Consider the following 22,392-nt stretch of genomic DNA (forward strand, 5'->3'; position numbering starts at 1 on the left):
GGAATGAACACTTACTTTTCAGCTGCTGTAGATTATTAGGAGCTATCTCTGATTAGTTTTACTTAAGATGATTTGGGTTTCACTTTTCAACAAAAAGATGAAAAACACCACATACCTTGTATCTCACTAGTAATAATTTCTTGTTAAAAAATTAAAATGAACTAATGGCATGTATACATTAAATTGCAGTGGAATAAAAACTGTCAATACTTATGTAACTCTTAGGCCAGGTACTATTCTAAGTATTTTTCCCTTATTTCTCATAAAAATTTAGGAAATATATTCCACTGTTATCCTTATTTTAACAACAGAGAAAACAGGTGCAGAGAAGTTAACTAATTAGCTAAAACTTCCATAACAAATAAGGGACAGAGGTGATATTTGAACCCAATACAGTCTGGTTTCAGAGCCTCTATACTTTACCAGCATCTAGACCATACTACCTCCCTGTTGAATTATCTGACCTTCTTCCTACTGAAGAGAACACACACAAATGATGCCTCCAGCCCTCTCTCATATATATCTCAGTAAAACTAGAATACCAATTGTCCTTAACGTCCTTCCAGTGACAGCCTACTCTGACAACATAGGGTGAATTAGATGCCCCTCCTGTCCTCCCCTGTCACATAACACCCAATATGCTGGTCTGTCATAATTTTTTTCTTTTCATTCCCCAATTAATTGCAATTCCTTGAAGGAAGGATTATTGAAAGACTGGCACACAACACAGTACAGGAATATAGGAGAGGTTCAATAAACGTCTGTTGAACAAATTAATGCTTCTCATTGTTTGCAGGACTGACTATTGGCACTCCAGACTACACCAAAACAGTCATATCCACCGCACCACCACCACCACCATTATTACTCTGATATCAACTTTTGCAGTTCTCCACATAGCAACAAACTTCACATTTCTCTTTGAAACACCAGTAGGTATCCCCCCCACCAAAATAGTCTTACCTTCTAAATCTTCTTTCTCAAAGTGTGTTTTGAGAATAGAACGAGTTCCACCTCTATCCACAACTGCCTCTTCATCATTTCTCTGTAGAATAGAGAGAAAGAAGACTAAATGATAATACATAGATTCTCTTAATTTCAGCAAATAAACTTTAATGTGATCTAATAATTTAGGGGTTTAATTCAGTAACATAAACCTACTTGTACATGACTATTCTATTTGATTATCAAGTGTTAGTTTACAAAAGACTAAGATTAACTTGACCACACATTCAGAGAAGGAATGTCATTTGATTTTCCACGAAACTGAAGGCAGGCAAACATTCCAGTTGGCATCATTTGTTAGTGAGATGAAAACTAGAAAACAAACAGTTATCCTGTCAATTTAGTAACATGTATTTTTATCTCTGATAAAGAATTCTTGTTAACAAGATGACATTTTGAACTATACAAGGAAAATATGAAAATCATTAGTGCTATGTCAGGGAGAAATAATTCCATTGCCATTATAAATGGGGTTGAGGGGAACTAATCTCTTGAAAGCAATTAGTAGCAATTACTAGGTAAACTAAAACTCTAATGACTTTGTTTCAGTATAATGCATTTTATTCAAACTAAACTGTAAATTACAATCATGTGCATTAAACCTTCATTCAGTTTCTATAAATTTTTTACCTATTTAGAAGGGCTGGGCATAGGCTTTGTCTTCTGAACCCTGTACACATAACTCAAAATAGTATACTCAGTGATTTGGTACTCAATAAAATAATGGGGGAGGTGTGAGCATAATCCATTTTGACCATGCAGGAATGGACAAAATATGAAATACTGAATGAAGTGAAATACGAATTATTTACAACTTTTATCTGTGAACGCCCAGGTAAAAATTGCCTTAAAAGTGAATACCGAGTACAAAAGGAGAAATGAAAAGGTAGACTAAAGTTGAATGAAACCTTTCAAGATCTATTTCTAAGCCTATTCTAGTTTATTACTATTAGAAAAGTAAAAGATTTTTGTTTCTTCTTTGAAAGCTTTTTAATTCCTGAACATAATCTTAATAAAGATTTGTCCTCCATGTTTGACAAATCAGTACTTTCAACTGCAGGAGTATAGACATATTTCAGCCTAAAAAGATCAGCTCTCGTATGCTTCAAATGCAGCACAATATGCAGCAGAAGGACATGTTTTATAGCTTATAGTCCTGTTGTCTTTCTGACAACTTGTACTGACACAAGTCAGGGTAAAGTCTTTGAAATCAGAGTTAGATAAACTTACACTATAAATGAGAGAAAATGAGAGAAAAAATTAAAATGAAGATAGATTTCAGAACCCATTGCTCTTCTGTTTGGCAAAGTTTAAGAAAATCTGTTGGTTTAACCAACAATAGCAATAGAAAAACTAAAGTTGAGACTTTTATAATTTTCCTGAACCAGATAAATTCAAGTTTCAGCCTATTTTGAATCTGTTCTTGATACATTTACAAATCAAATTTACCCTCTGTGCAAGACATTTTCAAATATATGTCACACTAGAATACAACTCTGCCCTCTGGAGTGTTGTTAGGAAGAATGCCAAAAACTAAGTCATGCATCCTTGTTCAAAGGTCAGAAGGAACACTATTCCAATATAACTCAAAATGGCAGTCTCTGAAAACAACTGCAAAATGGAAAGCTTATACAGAATACACAAAGATGTTTCTCCCTATACAATAAATATTTGATTTTGATTTCAAGGACCTGAAATAATTTTCAGCTTATACAAAATGTTTTTTCCCTTTATTTATATAAAGCATGTATACTGTCCACATACAAAAGATAATTCTGTTGAATCGCTAATGTTGAGATATTGAGAGAAAATCAAATTTTGCAGCAGAAGTAGAAATGGAATCTAAATAGGAAATAGCTGATTATTTAATTACTATGCAGGTTACAAGCAGAAGTGAGCTAATTTTAATTTTTCTCTAAAAGAAAAAGAACTAGAAGCTAGAATATGAATATAACTCAATGTAAGTGACTCATTTTGTAGTTTCATATTATCCTCTTTAAATACTCTCTGGATGTTCCATATTTTCAGCTGAAAATTCCCAAGATACAGATTAATGTTAATACATATACTGAAATTCCTCTACTTTGGCTATAGCTCAAAAGATCACTTCAATATTATTCAAGACTTTTTAGCAGAATATTTCCCTTCCCCCTTATTATCAAGAGCAAGTAAGTATGAGGTGTGATGATGGGAATGCAGAGGGACTTATGGCACTGGGTGCCAGTCTATGCAGTAATAGAGCAATAAGATACATTTTCACTTCATTTTGAACTGTTACTATCTTTAGAATTGGTGAACATCAAATATATTAATGCACCCTAATTTCCATATGTATTTACTCACCTAGGAACAAATTTTAGCACTGTGTAGGGAGAGAACACATAAATATATTACATTGCCTTTCAATACAATTCACCCTTACTACACTGTTGGGTAAATGTTTATAAGATGATTGAGTCCAGTAAATAGTATAGGGCAATGTTTTAAATTTGTGGGGAACGTGGCCCATATTGAGAAATATATATCCCAACACAGTCACATATTCATATATATGTAATAAAAACAAAAGTTTCACAAACCAGCATTTACTCTTTTTTTTTTTTTAATTTATTTGTTTATTTATTTTTGGCTGTGTTGGGTCTTCATTTCTGTGCGAGGGCTTTCTCCAGTTGTGGCAAGCGGGGGCCACTCTTCATCGCGGTGCGCGGGCCTCTCACTGTCGCGGCCTCTCTTGTTGCGGAGCACAGGCTCCAGACGCGCAGGCTCAGTAGTTGTGGCTCACGGGCCCAGTTGCTCCACGGCATGTGGGATCTTCCCATACCAGGGTTCGAACCCGTGTCCCCTGCATTGGCAGGCAGATTCTCAACCACTGCGCCACCAGGGAAGCCCAGCATTTACTCTTAGTATAAAAAATGCACTCTGATATTTTCTGTTCCAGGGTATACTATTTCATTTAGAAGTCCTAGTCACTACCCATTAAATTTATTTCAGGATTGAAAAATGGCTTGTGACATGCAATTTGAAAAACATTGGTATAGACTATGGCCCTGAGACAAACTAACAGTAACTAAATTCACACAGAAATTTCTTCTAGACTTGTTTGTAAATATCATTAGCTCTATGAATATGTAAAAATCACCTTTTTCTGATTTACCAAAGCTCTTGAGCACAGCCATCAATGAAATTAACTTTTCTAGTTTTACAAACCAAAATCTAACAGTAATCTTGTGAGCAGGAAAATTCAAACTTTTTAAATATCCTTTTAATTCTCATCTCATTTGAAAATGAATAGAGGAGAAAGCAGTTCATTTTCAATTCAGAATTCTTTCTTCCTTAGAACTATTTATCATATCATTTTTAAAAAGTAACCACTTTTTCTGCCTTTTTTTTTAGGTATTAGATATTAGGATAGTATTGTGTGCTGTATACTCTCCACTAACCCTTACAGATCCACTTTCCACTCTTATTCACCATGCTCTGTGTCTTTACAGACTGCATCGCTAGGATCCCTTGTCTTTTAGCTTCCTATTGAGTTCAGCCAATGAGAGATAATGACAGAAGACTATAGAGCTGGGAGGAGAGAAACATGGCCCCTGTTGGACCATAGTTTGGCAATGGCTGTGATCTTCTATCAAACACCAAATCGCTTGTCACGTGACTCTTCTACAGCTATAGGACTTGCTGGTTTGCATTAACTGCTCCCCCACCTTGCTCCTTTAGGCCTAGAAATAGTGACCGTTTCTGACTGTTGCAGGTTTCTGGGATTTCACTAACCCTCGCTGATTACCCTTTATCCTGCCCACACTTTTTAAAAAAATTTTTATTGGAGTATAGTTGATTTACAATGTTGTGTTAGTTTCTGCTGTACAGCAAAGTGAATCAGTTATACATATACATACATCCACTCTTTTTAAAATTCTTTTCCCATATAGGCCATTACAGAGTATTGAGTAGAGTTCTCTGTGCTATACAGTAGGTCGTTATTAGTTACCTATTTTATATATAGTAGTGTGTATATGTCAATCCCAATCAGTCTTTTCATTAAATTCTTTTTATCACCCTTCTTGAGTGACCATCTCTTTCTTGCTATGACCCTGATTTACACGTCACATTTATTTCAATGACTAAAAACCATGGTATCAAGTTTCATAGAGATGAACATATAATCAAAGTGGTAACCTACATACATAACTTTGACTAAGAAATATCTATCAAAAAATACTGTTGAATGTTTAATTATGTACAATTATTTATTTTGTTTTTATCCTTTGCCTTTAGGAGACAGACCCCCCAAAAATATTACTACCATTTATGTGAAAGAGCATTCTGCCTATGTTCTCTTCTAGGAGTTTTATGGTTTCAAGTCTTATATGTAGGTCTTTAATCTATTTTGAGTTTATTTTTGTATATGGTGTGAGGAAATGTTCTAATCTCGTTCTTTTACATGTAGCTGTCCAGTTTTCCCAGCACCACTTATTGAAGAGACTGTCTTTTCTCCAATTGCTTTTTGCCTCCTTTGTCATAGACTAATTGACCATAGTCACATGGATCTATTTCTGGGTTCTCTATTCTGATCTATTGATCTATGTGTTTATTTTTGTGCCACTACCATGCTGTTTTGATTTCTGTAGCTTGGTAGTATAGTCTGAAGTCAGGGAGAATGATACCTGCAGCTTTATTCTTTTTTCTCAAGATTGCTTTAGCAGCATTATTTGCAATAGCCAAGATATGGAAGCAACCCAAGTGTCCATCAACAGATGAATGGATAAAGAACATGTGGTATGTATATATATATGTATATACATATATAATGTATAATATATATAAAGAAATATTACTCAGCCATAAAAAAGAATGAAATTCTGCCATTTGCAATGATGTGCATGGACCTAGAGTATTATGCTTAGTGAAATAAATCAGACAGAGAAAGACAAATACTGTGTTTTCACTTATATGTGAAATCAAAAAAAATAAAACAAATGAATGCATAAAACAAAATAGAAACAGACTCACAGATACAGAAAGCAAACTAGTGGGTACCAGTGGGGAGAGGGAAGGGGGAGGGGCAAGATAGGTGTATGGAATTAAGAAGATACAAAATACTATGTATAAAATAGATAAGTGGGAGACATTCAAGATGGTGGAGGAATAAGACGTGGAGATCACCTTCCTCCCCACAAATACATCAGAAACACATCTACATGTGAAACAACTCCTACAGAACACCTACTGAATGCTGGCAGAAGACCTCAGACTTCCCAAAAGATATATATATTTTTTCCTTTTCTCTTTTTGTGAGTGTGTATGTGTATTCTTCTTTGTGTGATTTTGTCTGTATAGCTTTGCTTTTACCATTTCTCCTAGAGTTCTGTCTGTCCGGTTTTTTGTTTTGTTTGTTTACTATAGTTTTTAGCACTTGTTATTATTGGTGGATTTCATTTTTGGTTTGGTTGCTCTCTTCTTTCTTTCTTTTTTTTTTTAATACTTTATAATTTTTTTATTTTTAATAATTTTTTATTTTTATTCTAATAACTTTCTTTTCTATTTTTCCTTCCTTCCTTCCTTCCTTCCTTTCCTTCCTTTCCTTCTGAACTGTGTGGCTTGACAGGGTCTTCGTGCTCCGGCCTGGTGTCAGGCCCATGCCTCTGAGGTGGGAGAGCCGAGGTCAGGACATTGGTTCACCAGAGACCTCCCGGCTCCACGTAATATCAAACAGCAAAAGCTCTCCCAGAGATCTCCATCTCAACGCTAAGACCCAGCTTCACTCAATGACCAGCAAGCTACAGTGCTAGATACCCTGTGCCAAACAAATACCAAGACAGGAACACAACCCCACCCATTACCAGAGAGGATGCCTAAAATAATAATAAGGTCACAGACACCCCAAAACACACCACCGGACGTGGTCTTGCCCACCAGAAAGATATGATTCAGCCTCATCCACCAGAACACAGGCACCAGTCCACTCCACCAAGAAGCCTACACAACCAACTGAACCATAATTAGCCACTGGGCACAGACACCAAAACCAATGGGAACTACGAAGCTGCAGCCTGTAAAAAGGAGGCCCCAACTCAGTAACTTAAGCAAACTGAGATGACAGAGAAACACACACAGCCAATGAAGGAGCAAGGTAAAAACCCACCAGACCAAACAAATGAAGAGGAAATAGGCAGACTACCTGAAAAGCAATTCAGAGTAAAGAGAGTAAAGATGACGCAAAATCTTGGAAATAGAATGGAGAAAATACAAGAAACGTTTAACAAGGACCTAGAAGAATTAAAGAGTAAACAATGATGAACAACACAATAAATGAAATTTAAAATTCTCTAGAAGGAATCAATAGCAGAATAACTGAGGCAGAAGAACGGATAAGTGACCTGGAAGATAAAATAGTGGAAAAAAATACCACAGAGCTGAATAAAGAAAAAAGAATGAAAAGAATTGAGGACTGTCTCAGAGACCACTGGGACAACATTAAGTGCACCAACATTCGAATTATAGGGGTCCGAGAAGAAGAAGAGAAAAAGAAAAGGACTGAGAAAATATTTGAAGACATTATAGTTGAAAATTTCTCTAATATGGGAAAGGAAATAGCCAATCAACTCCAGGAAGTGCAGAGAGACTCATACAGGATAAATACAAGGAGAAACAAGCCAAGACACATATTAATCAAACTACCAAAATTAAATACAAAGAAAAAATATTAAAAGCAGCAAGGGAAAAACAACAAACAATACACAAGGGAAACACCATAAGGTTAACAGCTGATCTTTCAGCAGAAACTCAGCAAGCCAGAAGGTAGTGGCAAGACATATTTAGAGTGATGAAAGGGAAAAACCTACAACCAAGATTACTCTACCTAGCAAGGATCTCATTCAGATTTGATGGAGAAATTAAAACCTTAACAGACAAGCAAAAGCTAAGAGAATTCAGCACAACCAAACCAGCTTTACAAATGTTAAAGGAGCTTCTCTAGGCAGGAAACACAAGAGAAGGAAAAGAGGTACAATAACAAACCTAAAACAATTTTAAAAAATGGTAATAGGAACATATATATCGAAAACCCCCTTAAATGTAAATGGATTAAATGCTCTAACCAAGACACAAACTGGCTGAATGGATACAAAAACAAGACCCATATATATGCTGTCTACAAGAGACCCACTTCAGACCTAGAGACACATACAGACTGAAAGTGAGGGGATGGAAAAAGATATTCCATGCAAATGGAAATCAAAAGAAAGCTGGAGTAGCAATTCTCATATCAGACAAAATAGACTTTAAAATAAAGACTATTACAAGAGACAAAGAAGGACACTATATAATGATCAAGGGATCGATCCAAGAGGAAGGTATAACAACTGTAAATATTTATGCACCCAACATAGGAGCACCTCAATACATAAAGCAAATACTAACAGCCATAAAAGGGGAAATCGACAGCAACACAATCATAGTAGGGGACTTTAACACCCCACTTTCACCAATGGACAGATCATCCAAAATGAAAATAAATAAGGAAACACAAGTTTTAAATGATACATTAAACAAGATGGACCTAATTGATATTTATAGGACATTCCACCCAAAAACAACAGAATACACATTTTTCTCAAGTGCTCATGGAACATTCTCCAGGATAGATCATATCTTGAGTCACAAATCAAGCCTTGGTAAATTTAAGAAAATTGAAATCGTATCAAGTATCTTTTCTGACCACAGTGCTATGAGACTAGATATCAATTACTGGAAAAGATCTGTAAAAAATACAAACACATGGAGGCTACGCAATACACTACTTAATAACGAAGTGATCACTGAAGAAATCAAAGGGGAAATCAAAAAATACCTAGAAACAAATGACAATGGAGACACGACGACCCAAAACCTATGGGATGCAGCAAAAGCAGTTCTAAGAGGGAAGTTTATAGCAATACAAGCCTACCTCAAGAAACAGGAAACATCTTGAATAAACAACCTAACGTTGCACCTAAAGCAATTAGAGAAAGAAGAGCAAAAAAACCCCAAAGCTAGCAGAAGGAAAGAAATCATAAAGATCAAATCAGAAATAAATGAAAAAGAAATGAAGGAGACAATAGCAAAGATCAATAAAACTAAAAGCAGGTTCCTTGAGAAGATAAACAAAATTGATAAACCATTAGCCAGACTCATCAAGAGAAAAAGGGAGAAGACTCAAATCAATAGAATTAGAAATGAAAAAGAAGTAACCACTGACCCTGCAGAAATACAAAGGATCATGAGAGATTACTACAAGCAACTCTATGCCAATAAAATGGACAACCTGGAAGAAATGGACAGATTCTTAGAAATGCACAACCTGCCGAGGCTGAACCAGGAAGAAATAGAAAATACGAACAGACCAATCACAAGCACTGAAATTGAAACTGTAATTAAAAATCTTCCAACAAACAAAAGCCCAGGACCAGATGGCTTCACAGGCGAATTCTATCAAACATTTAGAGAAGAGCTAACACTTACCCTTCTCAGACTCTTCCAGAATATTGCAGAGGGAGGAACACTCCCAAACTCATTCTACGAGGCCACCATCACCCTGATACCAAAACCAGACAAAGATGTTACAAAGAAAGAAAACCACAGGCCAATATCACTGATGAACATAGATGCAAAAATCCTCAACAAAATACTAGCAAACAGAATCCAACAGCACATTAAAAGGATCATACACCATGATCAAGTGGGGTTTATTCCAGGAATGCAAGGATTCTTCAATATACGCAAATCAACCAACATGATACATCATATTAACAAATTGAAGGAGAAAAACCATATGATCATCTCAATAGATGCAGAGAAAGCTTTCGACAAAATTCAACACCCATTTATGATAAAAGCCCTGCAGAAAGTAGGCATAAAGGGAACTTTCCTCAACATAATAAAGGCCATATATGACAAACCCACAGCCAACATTGTCCTCAATGGTGAAAAACTGAAACCATTTCCACTAAGATCAGGAACAAGACAAGGTTGCCCACTCTCACCATGATTATTCAACATAGTTTTGGAAGTGTTAGCCACAGCGATCAGAGAAGAAAAAGAAATAAAAGGAATCCAAATAGGAAAAGAAGAAGTAAAGCTGTCACTGTTTGCAGATGACATGATACTATACATAGAGAATCCTAAAGAGGCTACCAGAAAACTCCTAGAGCTAATCAATGAATTTGGTAAAGTAGCAGGATACAAAATTAATGCACAGAAATCTCTTGCATTCCTATACACTAATGATGAAAAATCTGAAAGTGAAATTAAGAAAACACTCCCGTTTACCATTGCAACAAAAAGAATAAAATATCTAGGAATAAACCTACCTAAGGAGACAAAAGACCTGTATGCAGAAAATTATAAGACCCTGATGAAAGAAATTAAAGATGATACAAATAGATGGAGAGATATACCATGTTCTTGGATTGGAAGAATCAACATTGTGAAAATGACTCTACTACCCAAAGCAATCTACAGATTCAATGCAATCCCTATCAAACTACCACTGGCATTTTTCACAGAACTAGAACAAAAAATTTCACAATTTGTATGGAAACACAAAAGACCCCGAATAGCCAAAGCAATCTTGAGAACGAAAAATGGAGCTGGAGGAATCAGGCTCCCTGACTTCAGACTATATTACAAAGCTACAGTAATCAAGACAGTTTGGTACTGGCACAAAAACAGAAATATAGATCAATGGAACAGGATAGAAAGCCCAGAGATAAACCCACACACATATGGTCACCTTATCTTTGATAAAGGAGGCAAGCATATACAGTGGAGAAAAGACAGCCTCTTCAATAAGTGGTGCTGGGAAAATTGGACAGGTACATGTAAAAGTATGAAATTAGAACACTCCCTGACACCATACACAAAAATAAACTCAAAATGGATTAAAGACCTAAGTGTAAGGCCAGACACTATCAAACTCTTAGAGGAAAACATAGAACACTCTATGACATAAATCACAGCAAGATCCTTTTTGACCCAGCTCCTAGAGAAATGGAAATAAAAACACAAATAAACAAATGGGACCTAATGAAACTTAAAAGCTTTTGCACAGCAAAGGAAACCATAAACAAGACCAAATGACAACCCTCAGAATGGGAGAAAATATTTGCAAATGAAGCAACTGACAAAGGATTAATCTCCAAGATTTACAAGCAGCTCATGCAGCTCAATAACAAAAAAACAAACAACCCAATCCAAAAATGGGCAGAAGACCTAAATAGACATTTCTCCAAAGAAGATATACAGATGGCCAACAGACACATGAAAGAATGCTCAACATCATTAATCATTAGAGAAATGCAAATCAAAACTACAATGAGATATCATCTCACACTGGTCAGAACGGCCATCATCAAAAAATCTAGAAACAATAAATGCTGGAGAGGGTGTGGAGAAAAGGGAACACTCTTGCACTGTTGGTGGGAATGTAAATTGATACAGCCACTATGGAGAACAGTATGGAGGGTCCTTAAAAACTAAAAATAGAACTACCATACGACCCAGCAATCCCACTACTGGGCATATACCCTGAGAAAACCATAATTCAAAAAGAGTCATGTACCAAAATGTTCATTGCAGCTCTATTTACAATAGTCAGGACATGGAAGCAACCTAAGTGGCCATCATCAGATGAATGGATAAAAAAGATGTGGCACATATATACAATGGAATATTACTCAGCCATAATAAGAAATGAAATGGAGGTATTTGTAGTGAGGTGGATGGAGTTAGAGTCTGTCATACAGAGTGAAGTAAGTCAGAAAGAGAAAAACAAATACAGTATGCTAACACATATATATGGAATCTAAGGGGAAAAAAAAAGGTCATGAAGAACCTAGTGGCAAGATGGGAATAAAGACACAGACCTACTAGAGAATGGACTTGAGGATATGGGGAGGGGGAGGGGTAAGATGTGACAGGGTGAGAGAGTGGCATGGACATATATACACTACCAAATGTAAAATAGATAGCTAGTGGGAAGCAGCCGCATAGCACAGGGAGATCAGCTCGGTGCTTTGTGACCACCTAGAGGGGTGGGATAGGGAGGGTGGGAGGGAGGGAGATGCAAGAGGGAAGAGATATGGGGATATATGTATATGTATAGCTGATTCACTTTGTTATACAGCAGAAACTAACACACCATTGTAAAGCAATTATACTCCAATAAAGATGTTTAAAAAAAAAACAAACATGCTGTTAATAACTGGTAACATCTCACATAGCACATTATTTTCATACTTTGCTTTAATAATGTGTTGCTACTGTTTCATTAAAGACATGCAGAATTTTAACTCGTACCCATCTCATTACTTTTTATTTTAAATAATGAAAATAAGAAAATTAAACATTAACACTTGGATTCAATGTTAATATTAATCATATACATCCATATTTACTCTGGAGCCCTCCTATTTTTTTCATTTTTCCATGTAAGCTAAAGTATTTTACAAATATAAAAAGGTCAGCTGTTTAATCTGTAATTGCATTATGCTGTATTACATAGGGCAATAGATGTGAAAGCATCAGCTCAGAGATTAACATTTCATAGGAGTTCAGTACATACTAGCTGAACTGAAATCTAAGCATATGTCAAGCCTAACTTTGAGTGTCACTTAGTATATTATAGTTTAATAAAATAAATGAACCCATATATTTTTACTAGCATATTATTTTGAAATTAGGTATTGAAAATCTTGCATCTACTTTAAAATATAGACTATACCATTTCATGGTAATACAAGTTCAATCCATCTATTTTATACACTGTATTAATTAACTCATATGAAACATATTTAAAGTAGTCCAATAAATCACTCTTTCTTCTTTCTGGTGTTTTTTTAAATAAAAAAGAAGTGAGTCTGCTTCTAAAGTGTCTAATTGGGGAGGTGGCAATTAGGTTTCATTTGCTTATGTGAAGTAAATGTGTTATTTCGTCTTTACACATACAAGAAAAAATAGAACTGAGAATAAGAATTGGAGAGTAAAACCCTCTGTCATAGGAATAAGGATAAGAAGGCATAAACTAAATCATCATGTAAAAATTTTAAGATTCTTCTCATCTCATTTACTTGGAAAACTCCACCTGTGCAAACATTAAAGACCTGTTGGGGGGCTACACATTTATGTCAGGTGTGTTAATCTGTTGAAATGAAGTACTCCAAAGTCAGGTTGAAATACTGAAATGTTGAAATGCTGAAAAGCTCAGTGGTGAAAATCTTCCAATGCTAAGCTATTTCTGGCTCAGGATTAATTTCATCACAACATATAGTACTGTACTTATTACTGCCACTGTGATCCAAAGAATACTGTCTCTCCTGTCAGGTCTTCTAGGGGGCCTAACATCTCATGGCTTAAGGATAAAAAGTGTTTGAGAAGTTAAGAACAATTTCAACTAGCCAAAAATATTTTAATGGGTATTGATACCTTCATAATTGAGTTCCTGCCTTGTTTGCCCACCTCATCCTCCAGATTTGTTTGTTTTGAATTCTGGACTTGACTCCTGCCTTGTCATTGAGTCCTCTTACAGCCTCATTTCTGCAGATAAACCCAATTCTGTAACCAGAAAAATGATGCTAACTGCTGCTAAATTTCCTACTGCTGCTTCATGCTGTCTCTACTCTGTTCATATTGCTTGCATGTAAAATGCCCTACGAGGCTCCACCTGTCTTTGTAGGCCTTCCTTATTTGTCCTGCTGTGTCCTTCCCTAAGCATCTGCCACATCCCCATGATCTTGTTTGGAGCTCAAGTACAAGTTTTGGTGGTATAACCTGTCCCTCTGCTGCTGATACTCCCTTTAGGAGGTCAACATAAAGGCAGTATTGGATAAACACTGAGGGTTTGTATGTGGGGCCACATACCTCCTGGATTTAAGTCCTGTTTCAATTAATTCCTAGCTGTGTGACTTCACCATTTTATGTAATCTCTCTGCATCTTGAGTGATTTATTTATTTATTTTTTTAAATTACAATAGCAGCTATGATTGAATACTTACTATGTTGTAAGCACTGTGCTTACAAAACATGCTTTTTTTTTTTTTTTTTTTTTTTTTGGCTGTGTTGGGTCTTCGTTTCTGTGCGAGGGCTTTCTCTAGTTGTGGCAAGCGGGGGCCACCCTTCATCACGGTGCGCGGGCTCCTCACTATCACGGCCTCTCTTGTTGCGGAGCACAGGCTCCAGATGCGCAGACTCAGTAGTTGTGGCTCACGGGCCTAGCTGCTCTGTGGCATGTGGGATCTTCCCAGACCAGGGCTCAAACCCGTGTCCCCTGCATCGGCAGGCAGATTCTCAACCACTGCGCCACCAGGGAAGCCCCTCGAGTGATTTATTAATACATGTAAAGTTCTTGAGTTTGCCAAGCATGTATTAAGTTCTCAATAAATGTTAATTATAACATTGTTATTTATATTATTATTTGCACTATCAGAGCCACAAAAAATCAATAAGACCTAGCTCCTTCCCTCAAAGAGTGTATAGGCTTCATGGTAGGTACAATGCACAATGGTATCATGAAAGAAATTCATACAGGTGAAACTCAATCATAAAGATTATTATTTTTCTCCAAGAAAGTCAGTAAAAACTCCATTAAAAGAGACACTTCAGTTGATTTTTAAAAGATCAATGTATCTTTGCAAGGCAGACAAGGGGACAAAGTGGTAGTTTGGGCATAAATATCAAGAAAAAACCCTATTTATCTGAATAAGGGTGAAAGACATTAGTAGGACCAGAGCAGGACTACTGATTTGGTTCTCCTTACAATGCAAATGCCTAGAAAGAAAACGTCTCCTAAAACCTGGGACAGGATAAAAAATCCTGATGTGCAAAAAGTAGAATTTCTAGAAAGTGGAGAAATAATAATTACATAGATAATATTCTTAAAATTTAAAACTCCATGAACAGGTAAAACAGTGGGCTGGAGAGACAAGAATTAAGGAACTGGGGAAAATATCTGAAAAATTATACAGAATATATCACAGAATAACAATATGAAAAATATGAAATAGATAATTTTTAAATGAAGGATAATATGGTAAAGTCTAACATGTATGTAATTGGAGTTCCAGAAGATGAGAATAGAGAAAATGAGGGAGAAGTACTGTTTGAAAATAATAGGTGAAAAATTTTCCAGAATTGATAGAAGACATGAATCCTCAGATTCAGTAATCACAAACAGTATAATTAAAAGACAATTCACACGTAGACATATCATGTGAAACTGCAGAATGACACATTTTTAAAGCAGCAAGGGAAAAAAAGAGATTACCTACAAAGGAATGACAAAATAACAAAAATAGAAGCCAGAAGACAGTGAAATAATATCTTCAGGATACTAAGAAAAAATAATTGTTAATCTAGAGGTAGATACCCAGCTAAGCTATCATTCAAGAAAGGCACTTCAGACAAATAGAAACTGAGAGAATTTATCACTAAGGCATCCTTTCTAAAGGAACTTCTAAGTATATATTTCAGAAAGAAATAAAATGATCCCAGAAAGAATGTATGAGATGCAAGAAGGAATCCTGAGCTAAGAAACTGAAGGACATAAACAAATATAAATAAAATAAAAATAAGATGAATTTAAACATTACTTCATGATACCTAAGATCCTTTCCAGTTGTACAATACTTGAATTTTTTTATATTCAACAGTGTAAGGGTCATTTTTGTCTGTATTAAGTACCTATCTGTACTTCAGCTTACATTATAAAAATGAATTATAATAACATTTATAATCCTTCCATATATTAATACACTTTTCCATTCCTGATATTTTTACTGAGATACTATGGACTTGTAGGAGACATAAGTATCAATTATAGGAAGGGGATAAATGTATACAGATACATTTTTAAGTAAAATTATCAATTTCTAACCTTTCCATTGTGAATAAAGGCTTGTTCTTTTCAACTTTGTAAGAATCTACAAAATTAGAGTACTGCACAAGTATTTAACCTTCCCATCACAAATTAGGACAGTTCTGAGTTGGCCTACATACAAAATAGTCAATTATATGAGTTATTTAAACTGAAATAAGCCCACAGTGTCTGTATTTTAATGATTTATAGGTGAATTGGATTTGAATATTCAATAATTTGCAAACTTAAGAAAGAAAGGAGTTTTCTAATATAAGTAAATCAAACAAATCAAGTCAGAGAGTAGGAATAATAAAATGATATTTGTAAAGCATTATGGATTAAATAAACAAGGAAATTTCAAAATATTTTTACATAACTAAAATTGTTCTGAGGAGTAACTAATAAAACATTAGAAGATGAACTTCAATGATAACAAGCAGTGAAAAGAGATACTTCAGGTATATGCTTAAGCTACAAAAAGTATAGTGTTTAAATAATGTAAAAAGTAAAGTAAGCAAGTCTAAGTAGTTCTATAATTTTTTTCTTTAACCTCAGTGATTGTTTATTAGTGATATGTTTTATCATATCATTAGTAAAGTGGTACAAATCTGAGTAGTCATGAAATTTACTAAAAAAATTAACTTCTATTACATTTAATAGTAACTCTAAGCAAAGCAATTTTCCTAATTATACACATGTCAAAAATGTGGAGAGTGAAAGGAGAAGGGCCACTTTATTTACTTTCCCCTTTAAATCTAAAAAAGGACAAAACCAAACCAAAAAAAAATCTGTGCTCTTAAATTTTCTAATTATGTCAAAATTCAAGGGACATAGAGAAAGAAAATTAAAAATCTTAAACATGGAAAAGATGGAATTAGATTTGAAATGGGAAATGAGGAAAAAATAAAAATGAGTAAAAATATATATAACACTTTCAATGGATAACTTCTTAAATTTCCTCAATTATTTATTCCCTTCACAAAACCAAAAGCTATCTATTATCTGAATTAAATTTGTATATAATTGAGATGTGAGAATTTTTTCCACTACTTAGAAGAACCAAACGCCAATTATTAGAAATATATGTGATTCTGCATTTGATTTGTGTCTGGTTTTATGTTTTTGTTAGTTTAGTGTTTGTTTTCATTTTGGGGTTTGTTTATTGGTAAGGTTGCTCTCTTCTTCTTTGTTTTCTCTCTCTTTTTTTAAATTTTCTTTTTGTGAGTGCGTGTGTGTATGTTTCTTTGCATGATTTTGTCTGTTTATTTTTGCTTTTGCCATTTGTCTCGGGGTTTTGTCTGTTCGTTTGTTTGGGTTTTTTGTTTTGTTTTTTTGTTTTTTGTTTTGTTTTTTCTGCTTCCTTTTCTTCCGTGCCATGTGGCTTGCAGGGGCTTGGTGCTCTGCCTGGGGGTTGGGTCTGAGCCTCCAAGGTGGGAGAGCCAAGTCCAGGACATCAGGCCACCAAAGAACTCCTGGCCCTGTGGAAAATTAATTGGTGAGTGCTCTCCCAGAGGTCTTCATCTCAACACTAAGACCTGACTCCACCCAGCAGCCAGCAAGCTCCAGTGCTGGACGTCTCACGCCAAACAATTAGCAAGACAGGAACACAATGCCACCCATTAGCAGACAGGTTGCATAAAGTCATACTAAGCTCACAGACACCCCAAAATACACCATCAGATACATTCCTGCCCATCAGAGGGACAAGATCCAAATCCACCTGCTAGAACACAGGCATCAGTCACCTCCACCAGGAAGCCTACACAAGCCACTGGACCAACCTCACCCACTGCGGACAGACAACAGAAGTAGAGGAACTATGACCCTGCAGCCTGCAGAAAGGAGACCCCAAACACAGTAAGTTAAACAAAATGAGAAAACAGAGAAATAAGCAGCAGATGAAGGAGCAAGGTAAAAACCCACTAGATCAAACAAATGAAGAGAAAATAGGCAGTCTGCCAGAAAAACAATTCAGAGTAATGACAGTAAAGATTATCCAAAATCTCAGAAATGGAATGGAGAAAATACAAGAAGCAATAAACAAGGGCCTAGAAGAACTAAAGAACAAACAAATAGTGATGAACAACACAATAACTGAAATTAAAAATACTCTAGAAGGAATCAATAGCAGAATAACTGAGGCAGAAGAACGAATAAATGACCTGGGAGATAGAATGGTGGAAATAACTGCCAAGGAGCAGAATAAAGAAAAAAGAATGAAAAGAATTGAAGACAGTCTCAGAGACCTCTGGGACAACATTAAACACACCAACATTTGAATTATAGGGGTCCCAGAAAAAGAAGAGAAAGAGAAAGGGTCTGAGAAAATATTTGAAGAGATTATAGTTGAAAACTTCAATAACATGGGAAAGGAAATAGTCAATCAAGTCCAGGAAGTGCAGAGAGTCCCATACAGGATAAACCCAAGGAGAAACACACTGAAACACATATTAATCAAACTATCAAAAATTAAAAACAAAGAAAAAATATTAAAAGCAGCAAGGGAAAAGCAACAGATAATATACAAGGGAATCCCCATAAATTTACCAGCTGATTTTTCAGCAGAAACTCTGCAGGCCAGAAGGGAGTGGAAGGATATATTTAAAATGATGAAAGGGAAAAATCTACAACCAAGATTACTCTACCCAGCAAGGATCTCATTCAGATTCGACAGAGAAATCAAAAGCTTTACAGACAAGCAAAAATTAAGAGAATTCAGCACCACCAAACCAGCTCTACAACAAATGCTAAAGGAACTTCTTTAGGCAGGAAACACAAGAGAAACAAAGGAGCTATAAAAACAAACCCAAAACAATTAAGAAAATGGTAACAGGAACATACATATTGATAATTACCTTAAATGTGAATGGATTAAATGCTCCAAACAAAAGACACAAACTGGCTGAATGGATACAAAAATAAGACTCCTATATATGCTATCTACAAGAGACCCACTTCAGACCTAGGGACACATACAGACTGAAAGTGAGGGGATGGAAGAAGATACTCCATGCAAATGGAAATCAAAAGAAAGCTGGAGTAGCAATACTCATATCAGACAAAATAGACTTTAAATTAAAGACTCTTATAAGAGACAAGTAAGGACACTACGTAATGATCAAAGGATCAATCCAAGAAGAAGATACAACACATAAATATTTATGCACCCAACATACGAGCACCACTATACCTAAGGCAAATGCTAACAGGAATAAAAGGGGAAATTGACAGTAACACAATAATATTAGGAGACTTTAACATCCCACTTACACCAATGGACAAAACATCCAAACAGAAAATAAGTAAGGAAACACAAGCTTTAAATGACACATTAGACCAGATGGACTTAATTGATATTTATAGGACGTTCCATCCAAAAACAACAGAATACACTTTCTTCTCAAGTGCACATTCTTGAGGAACATTCTCCAGGATAGATCACATCTTGGGTCACAAACTACGCCTAGGTAAACTGAAATTGTATCAAGCATCTTTTCCGATCACAGTGCTATGAGACTAAATATCAATTACAGGAAAAAAAAAAACTGTAAAAAATACAAACACATGAAGGCTAAAAAACACACTTCTAAATAACCAAGAGATCACTGAAAAAAATCAAAGAGGAAATCAAAAAATACCTAGAAACAAATGACAATAAAAACATGTAGACCCAAACCTATGGGATGCAGCAAAAGCAGTTCTAAGAGGGAAGTTTATAGCAATACAATCCTACCTCAAGAAACAAAAAAAATCTCAAATAAACAGCATAACCTTACACATAAAGCAATTAGAGAACGAAGAAGAACAACAAAAAATACCCCAAAGTTAGCAGAAGGAAAGAAATCATAAAGGTTAGATGAGAAATAAATGAAAAAGAAATGAAGGAAAAAATAGCAAAGATCAATAAGAAAGATACTTACTATATGTAGAAAATCCTAAAGATGCCACCAGAAAACTACTAGAGCTAATCGATGAATTTGGTAAAGTAGCAGGATATAAAAGGAATGCACAATTATCTCTTGCTTTCCTATACACTAACAACAAAAGATCAGAAAGAGAAATTAAGGAAACACTTCCATTTACCATTGCAACAAAAAGAAAAAATACCCAGGAGTAAACCTACCTAAGGAGGCAAAAGACCTGTATGCAGAAAACTATAAGACACTGATGAAAGAAATTAAAGATTATACAAACAGATGGAGAGATATACTATGTTCTTGGATTGGAAGACTCAACATTGTGAAAATGATGATGCTCCCCAAAGCAATCTACAGATTCAATGCAATCCCTACCAAATTACCAATGGCATTTTTCACAGAACTAGAACAAAAATTTTACAATTTGTATGGAAACACAAAAGACCCCAAATAGCCAAAGCAATCTTGAGGAAAGAAAAATGGAGCTGGAGGAATCAGGCTCCCTGACTTCAGACTATACTACAAAGCTACAATAATCAAGACAGTATGGTAATGGCACAAAAACAGAAATATAGATCAATGGAACAGGATAGAAAGCCCAGAAATAAACCCATGAACATATGGTCACCTTATCTTTGATAAAGGAGGCAAGAATATACAATGGGGAAAAGACAGCCTCTTCAATAAGTGGTGCTGAGAAAACTGGACAGCTACATGTAAAAGAATGAAATTAGAACACTTCTTAACACCATACAAAACAAAAATAAACTCAATATGGATTAAAGAACACTTCCTAACACCATACAAAACAAAAATAAACTCAATATGGGTTAAAGACCTAAATGTAAGGCCAGACACTATAAAACTCTTAGAGGAAAGCATAGGCAGAACACTCTATGACATAAATCACAGCAAGATCCTTTTTAACCCACCTGCTAAAGTAATGGAAATAAAAACAAAACTAAATAAATGGGACCTAATGAAACTTAAAGGCTTTTGCCCAGCAAAAGAAACCATAAACAAGACGAAAAGACAACCCTCAGAATGGGAGAAAATATTTGCAAATGAACCAACTGACAAAGGATTAATCTCCAAAATATACAAGCAGCTCATGCAGCTCAATATCAAAAAATCAAACAACCCAATCCAAAAACGTGTGGAAGACCTAAATAGACATTTCTCCAAAGAAGGCATACAGATGGCCAACAAATACATGAAAAGATGCTCAACAACATTAATCATCAGAGAAATACAAATCAAAACCACATTGAGGTATCACCTCACACTAGTCAGAATGGCCATCATCAAAAAATCTAGAAACAATAAATGCTGGAGAGGGTGTGAAGAAAAGGGAACCCTCTTGCACTGTTGGTGGGAATGTAAATTGATACAGCCACTATGGAGAACAGTATGGAGGTTCCTTAAAAAACTAAAAATAGAACTACCATATGACCTTGCAATACCACTACTCAGGCATATACCCTGAGAAAAACATAATTCAAAAAGATACATTTACCACAATATTCATTGCATAACTATTTACAATAGCCAGAACATGGAAACAAACTAAATGTCCATCGACAGATGAATGGATAAAGATGTGGCACATGTATACAATGGAATATTACCCAGCCATAAAAGGGAAGGAAATTATTTGTAGTGAGGTGGATGGACCTAGAGCCTGTCATACAGAGTGAAGTAATTCAGAAAGAGAAAAACAAATACTGTATGCTAATGCATATATATGGAATCTAGAAAAATGGTACTGATGAACCTAGTGGTAGGGCAGGAATAAAGATGACAATGTTGAGAATGGACTTGAGGACACAGGGCAGGAAGCAGAGGCTGGGACGTAGTGAGAGAGTAGCATTGACATATATACACTACCAAATGTAAAATAGATAGCTAGTGGGAAGCTGCTGCATAGCACAGGGAGATCAGCTTGGTGTTTGTGACAACCTAGAGGGGTGGGATAGGGAGGGGAGGGCGGGAGGGAGGCTCAAGAGGGAGGGGATATGGGGATATATGTATGCATATAGCTGATTCACTTTGTTGTACAGCAGAAATGGACACAACATTGTAAAGCAATTATACTCCAATAAAGATGCATAAAAAAATAGCCAGTATGCACGTTATCTCCATGTATGTTTTTACACTTTTACCACATATGTAAATATCCACAAAAACATGGTGTATTATTTTGCAAGTTTGAAAATAGTATGTAAAAGTTGTATCACAATTTAAAAAAAAGAAATATATGTGATTAATTTCCTCCTCTACTTAGTATCTAATAGAAACAGCCAAAACTAATTTATAGCTAGTCTTATACTATAAACAGCTCTCGTTTATTAAATTCGTGCTATCAATAGGCACTAAGATAAGAGGAAGCAGAGTGGTGCCTAATAAGATCTCTAAAACCAGACCTCCAGGGTTCATATCCAGTTATGGCACTTACTACTTACTTAGCCATGTGACTTTGCACAAGTTCTTTGTGCCTCATATGCAAAATAGGGATTGTAAATAAAAATAATTATATATGTGTAATTAATTCATTATTGAATCATATGGTATTTGTCTTTC

At 35.4% G+C, this 22,392-nt stretch overlaps 1 protein-coding gene across 11 annotated transcripts in view; it reads right to left on the reverse strand.

Annotated features, from left to right (window-relative positions):
* SLC4A10 (solute carrier family 4 member 10) overlaps positions 1–22,392 on the reverse strand; it is a 301,412-nt gene that overhangs the window by 183,550 nt on the left and 95,470 nt on the right. For all 11 annotated transcript variants that reach the window (XM_082395267.1, XM_082395273.1, XM_082395276.1 and 8 more), the window contains exon 2: positions 964–1,045. In XM_082395267.1, the coding sequence (XP_082251393.1) occupies positions 964–1,045 (82 nt within the window). The remainder of the gene's footprint in view (positions 1–963; positions 1,046–22,392) is intronic.

The sequence above is a fragment of the Balaenoptera borealis genome, assembly GCF_965194805.1.
Source record: "Balaenoptera borealis genome assembly, chromosome: 6".
NCBI lineage: Eukaryota > Metazoa > Chordata > Mammalia > Artiodactyla > Balaenopteridae > Balaenoptera > Balaenoptera borealis.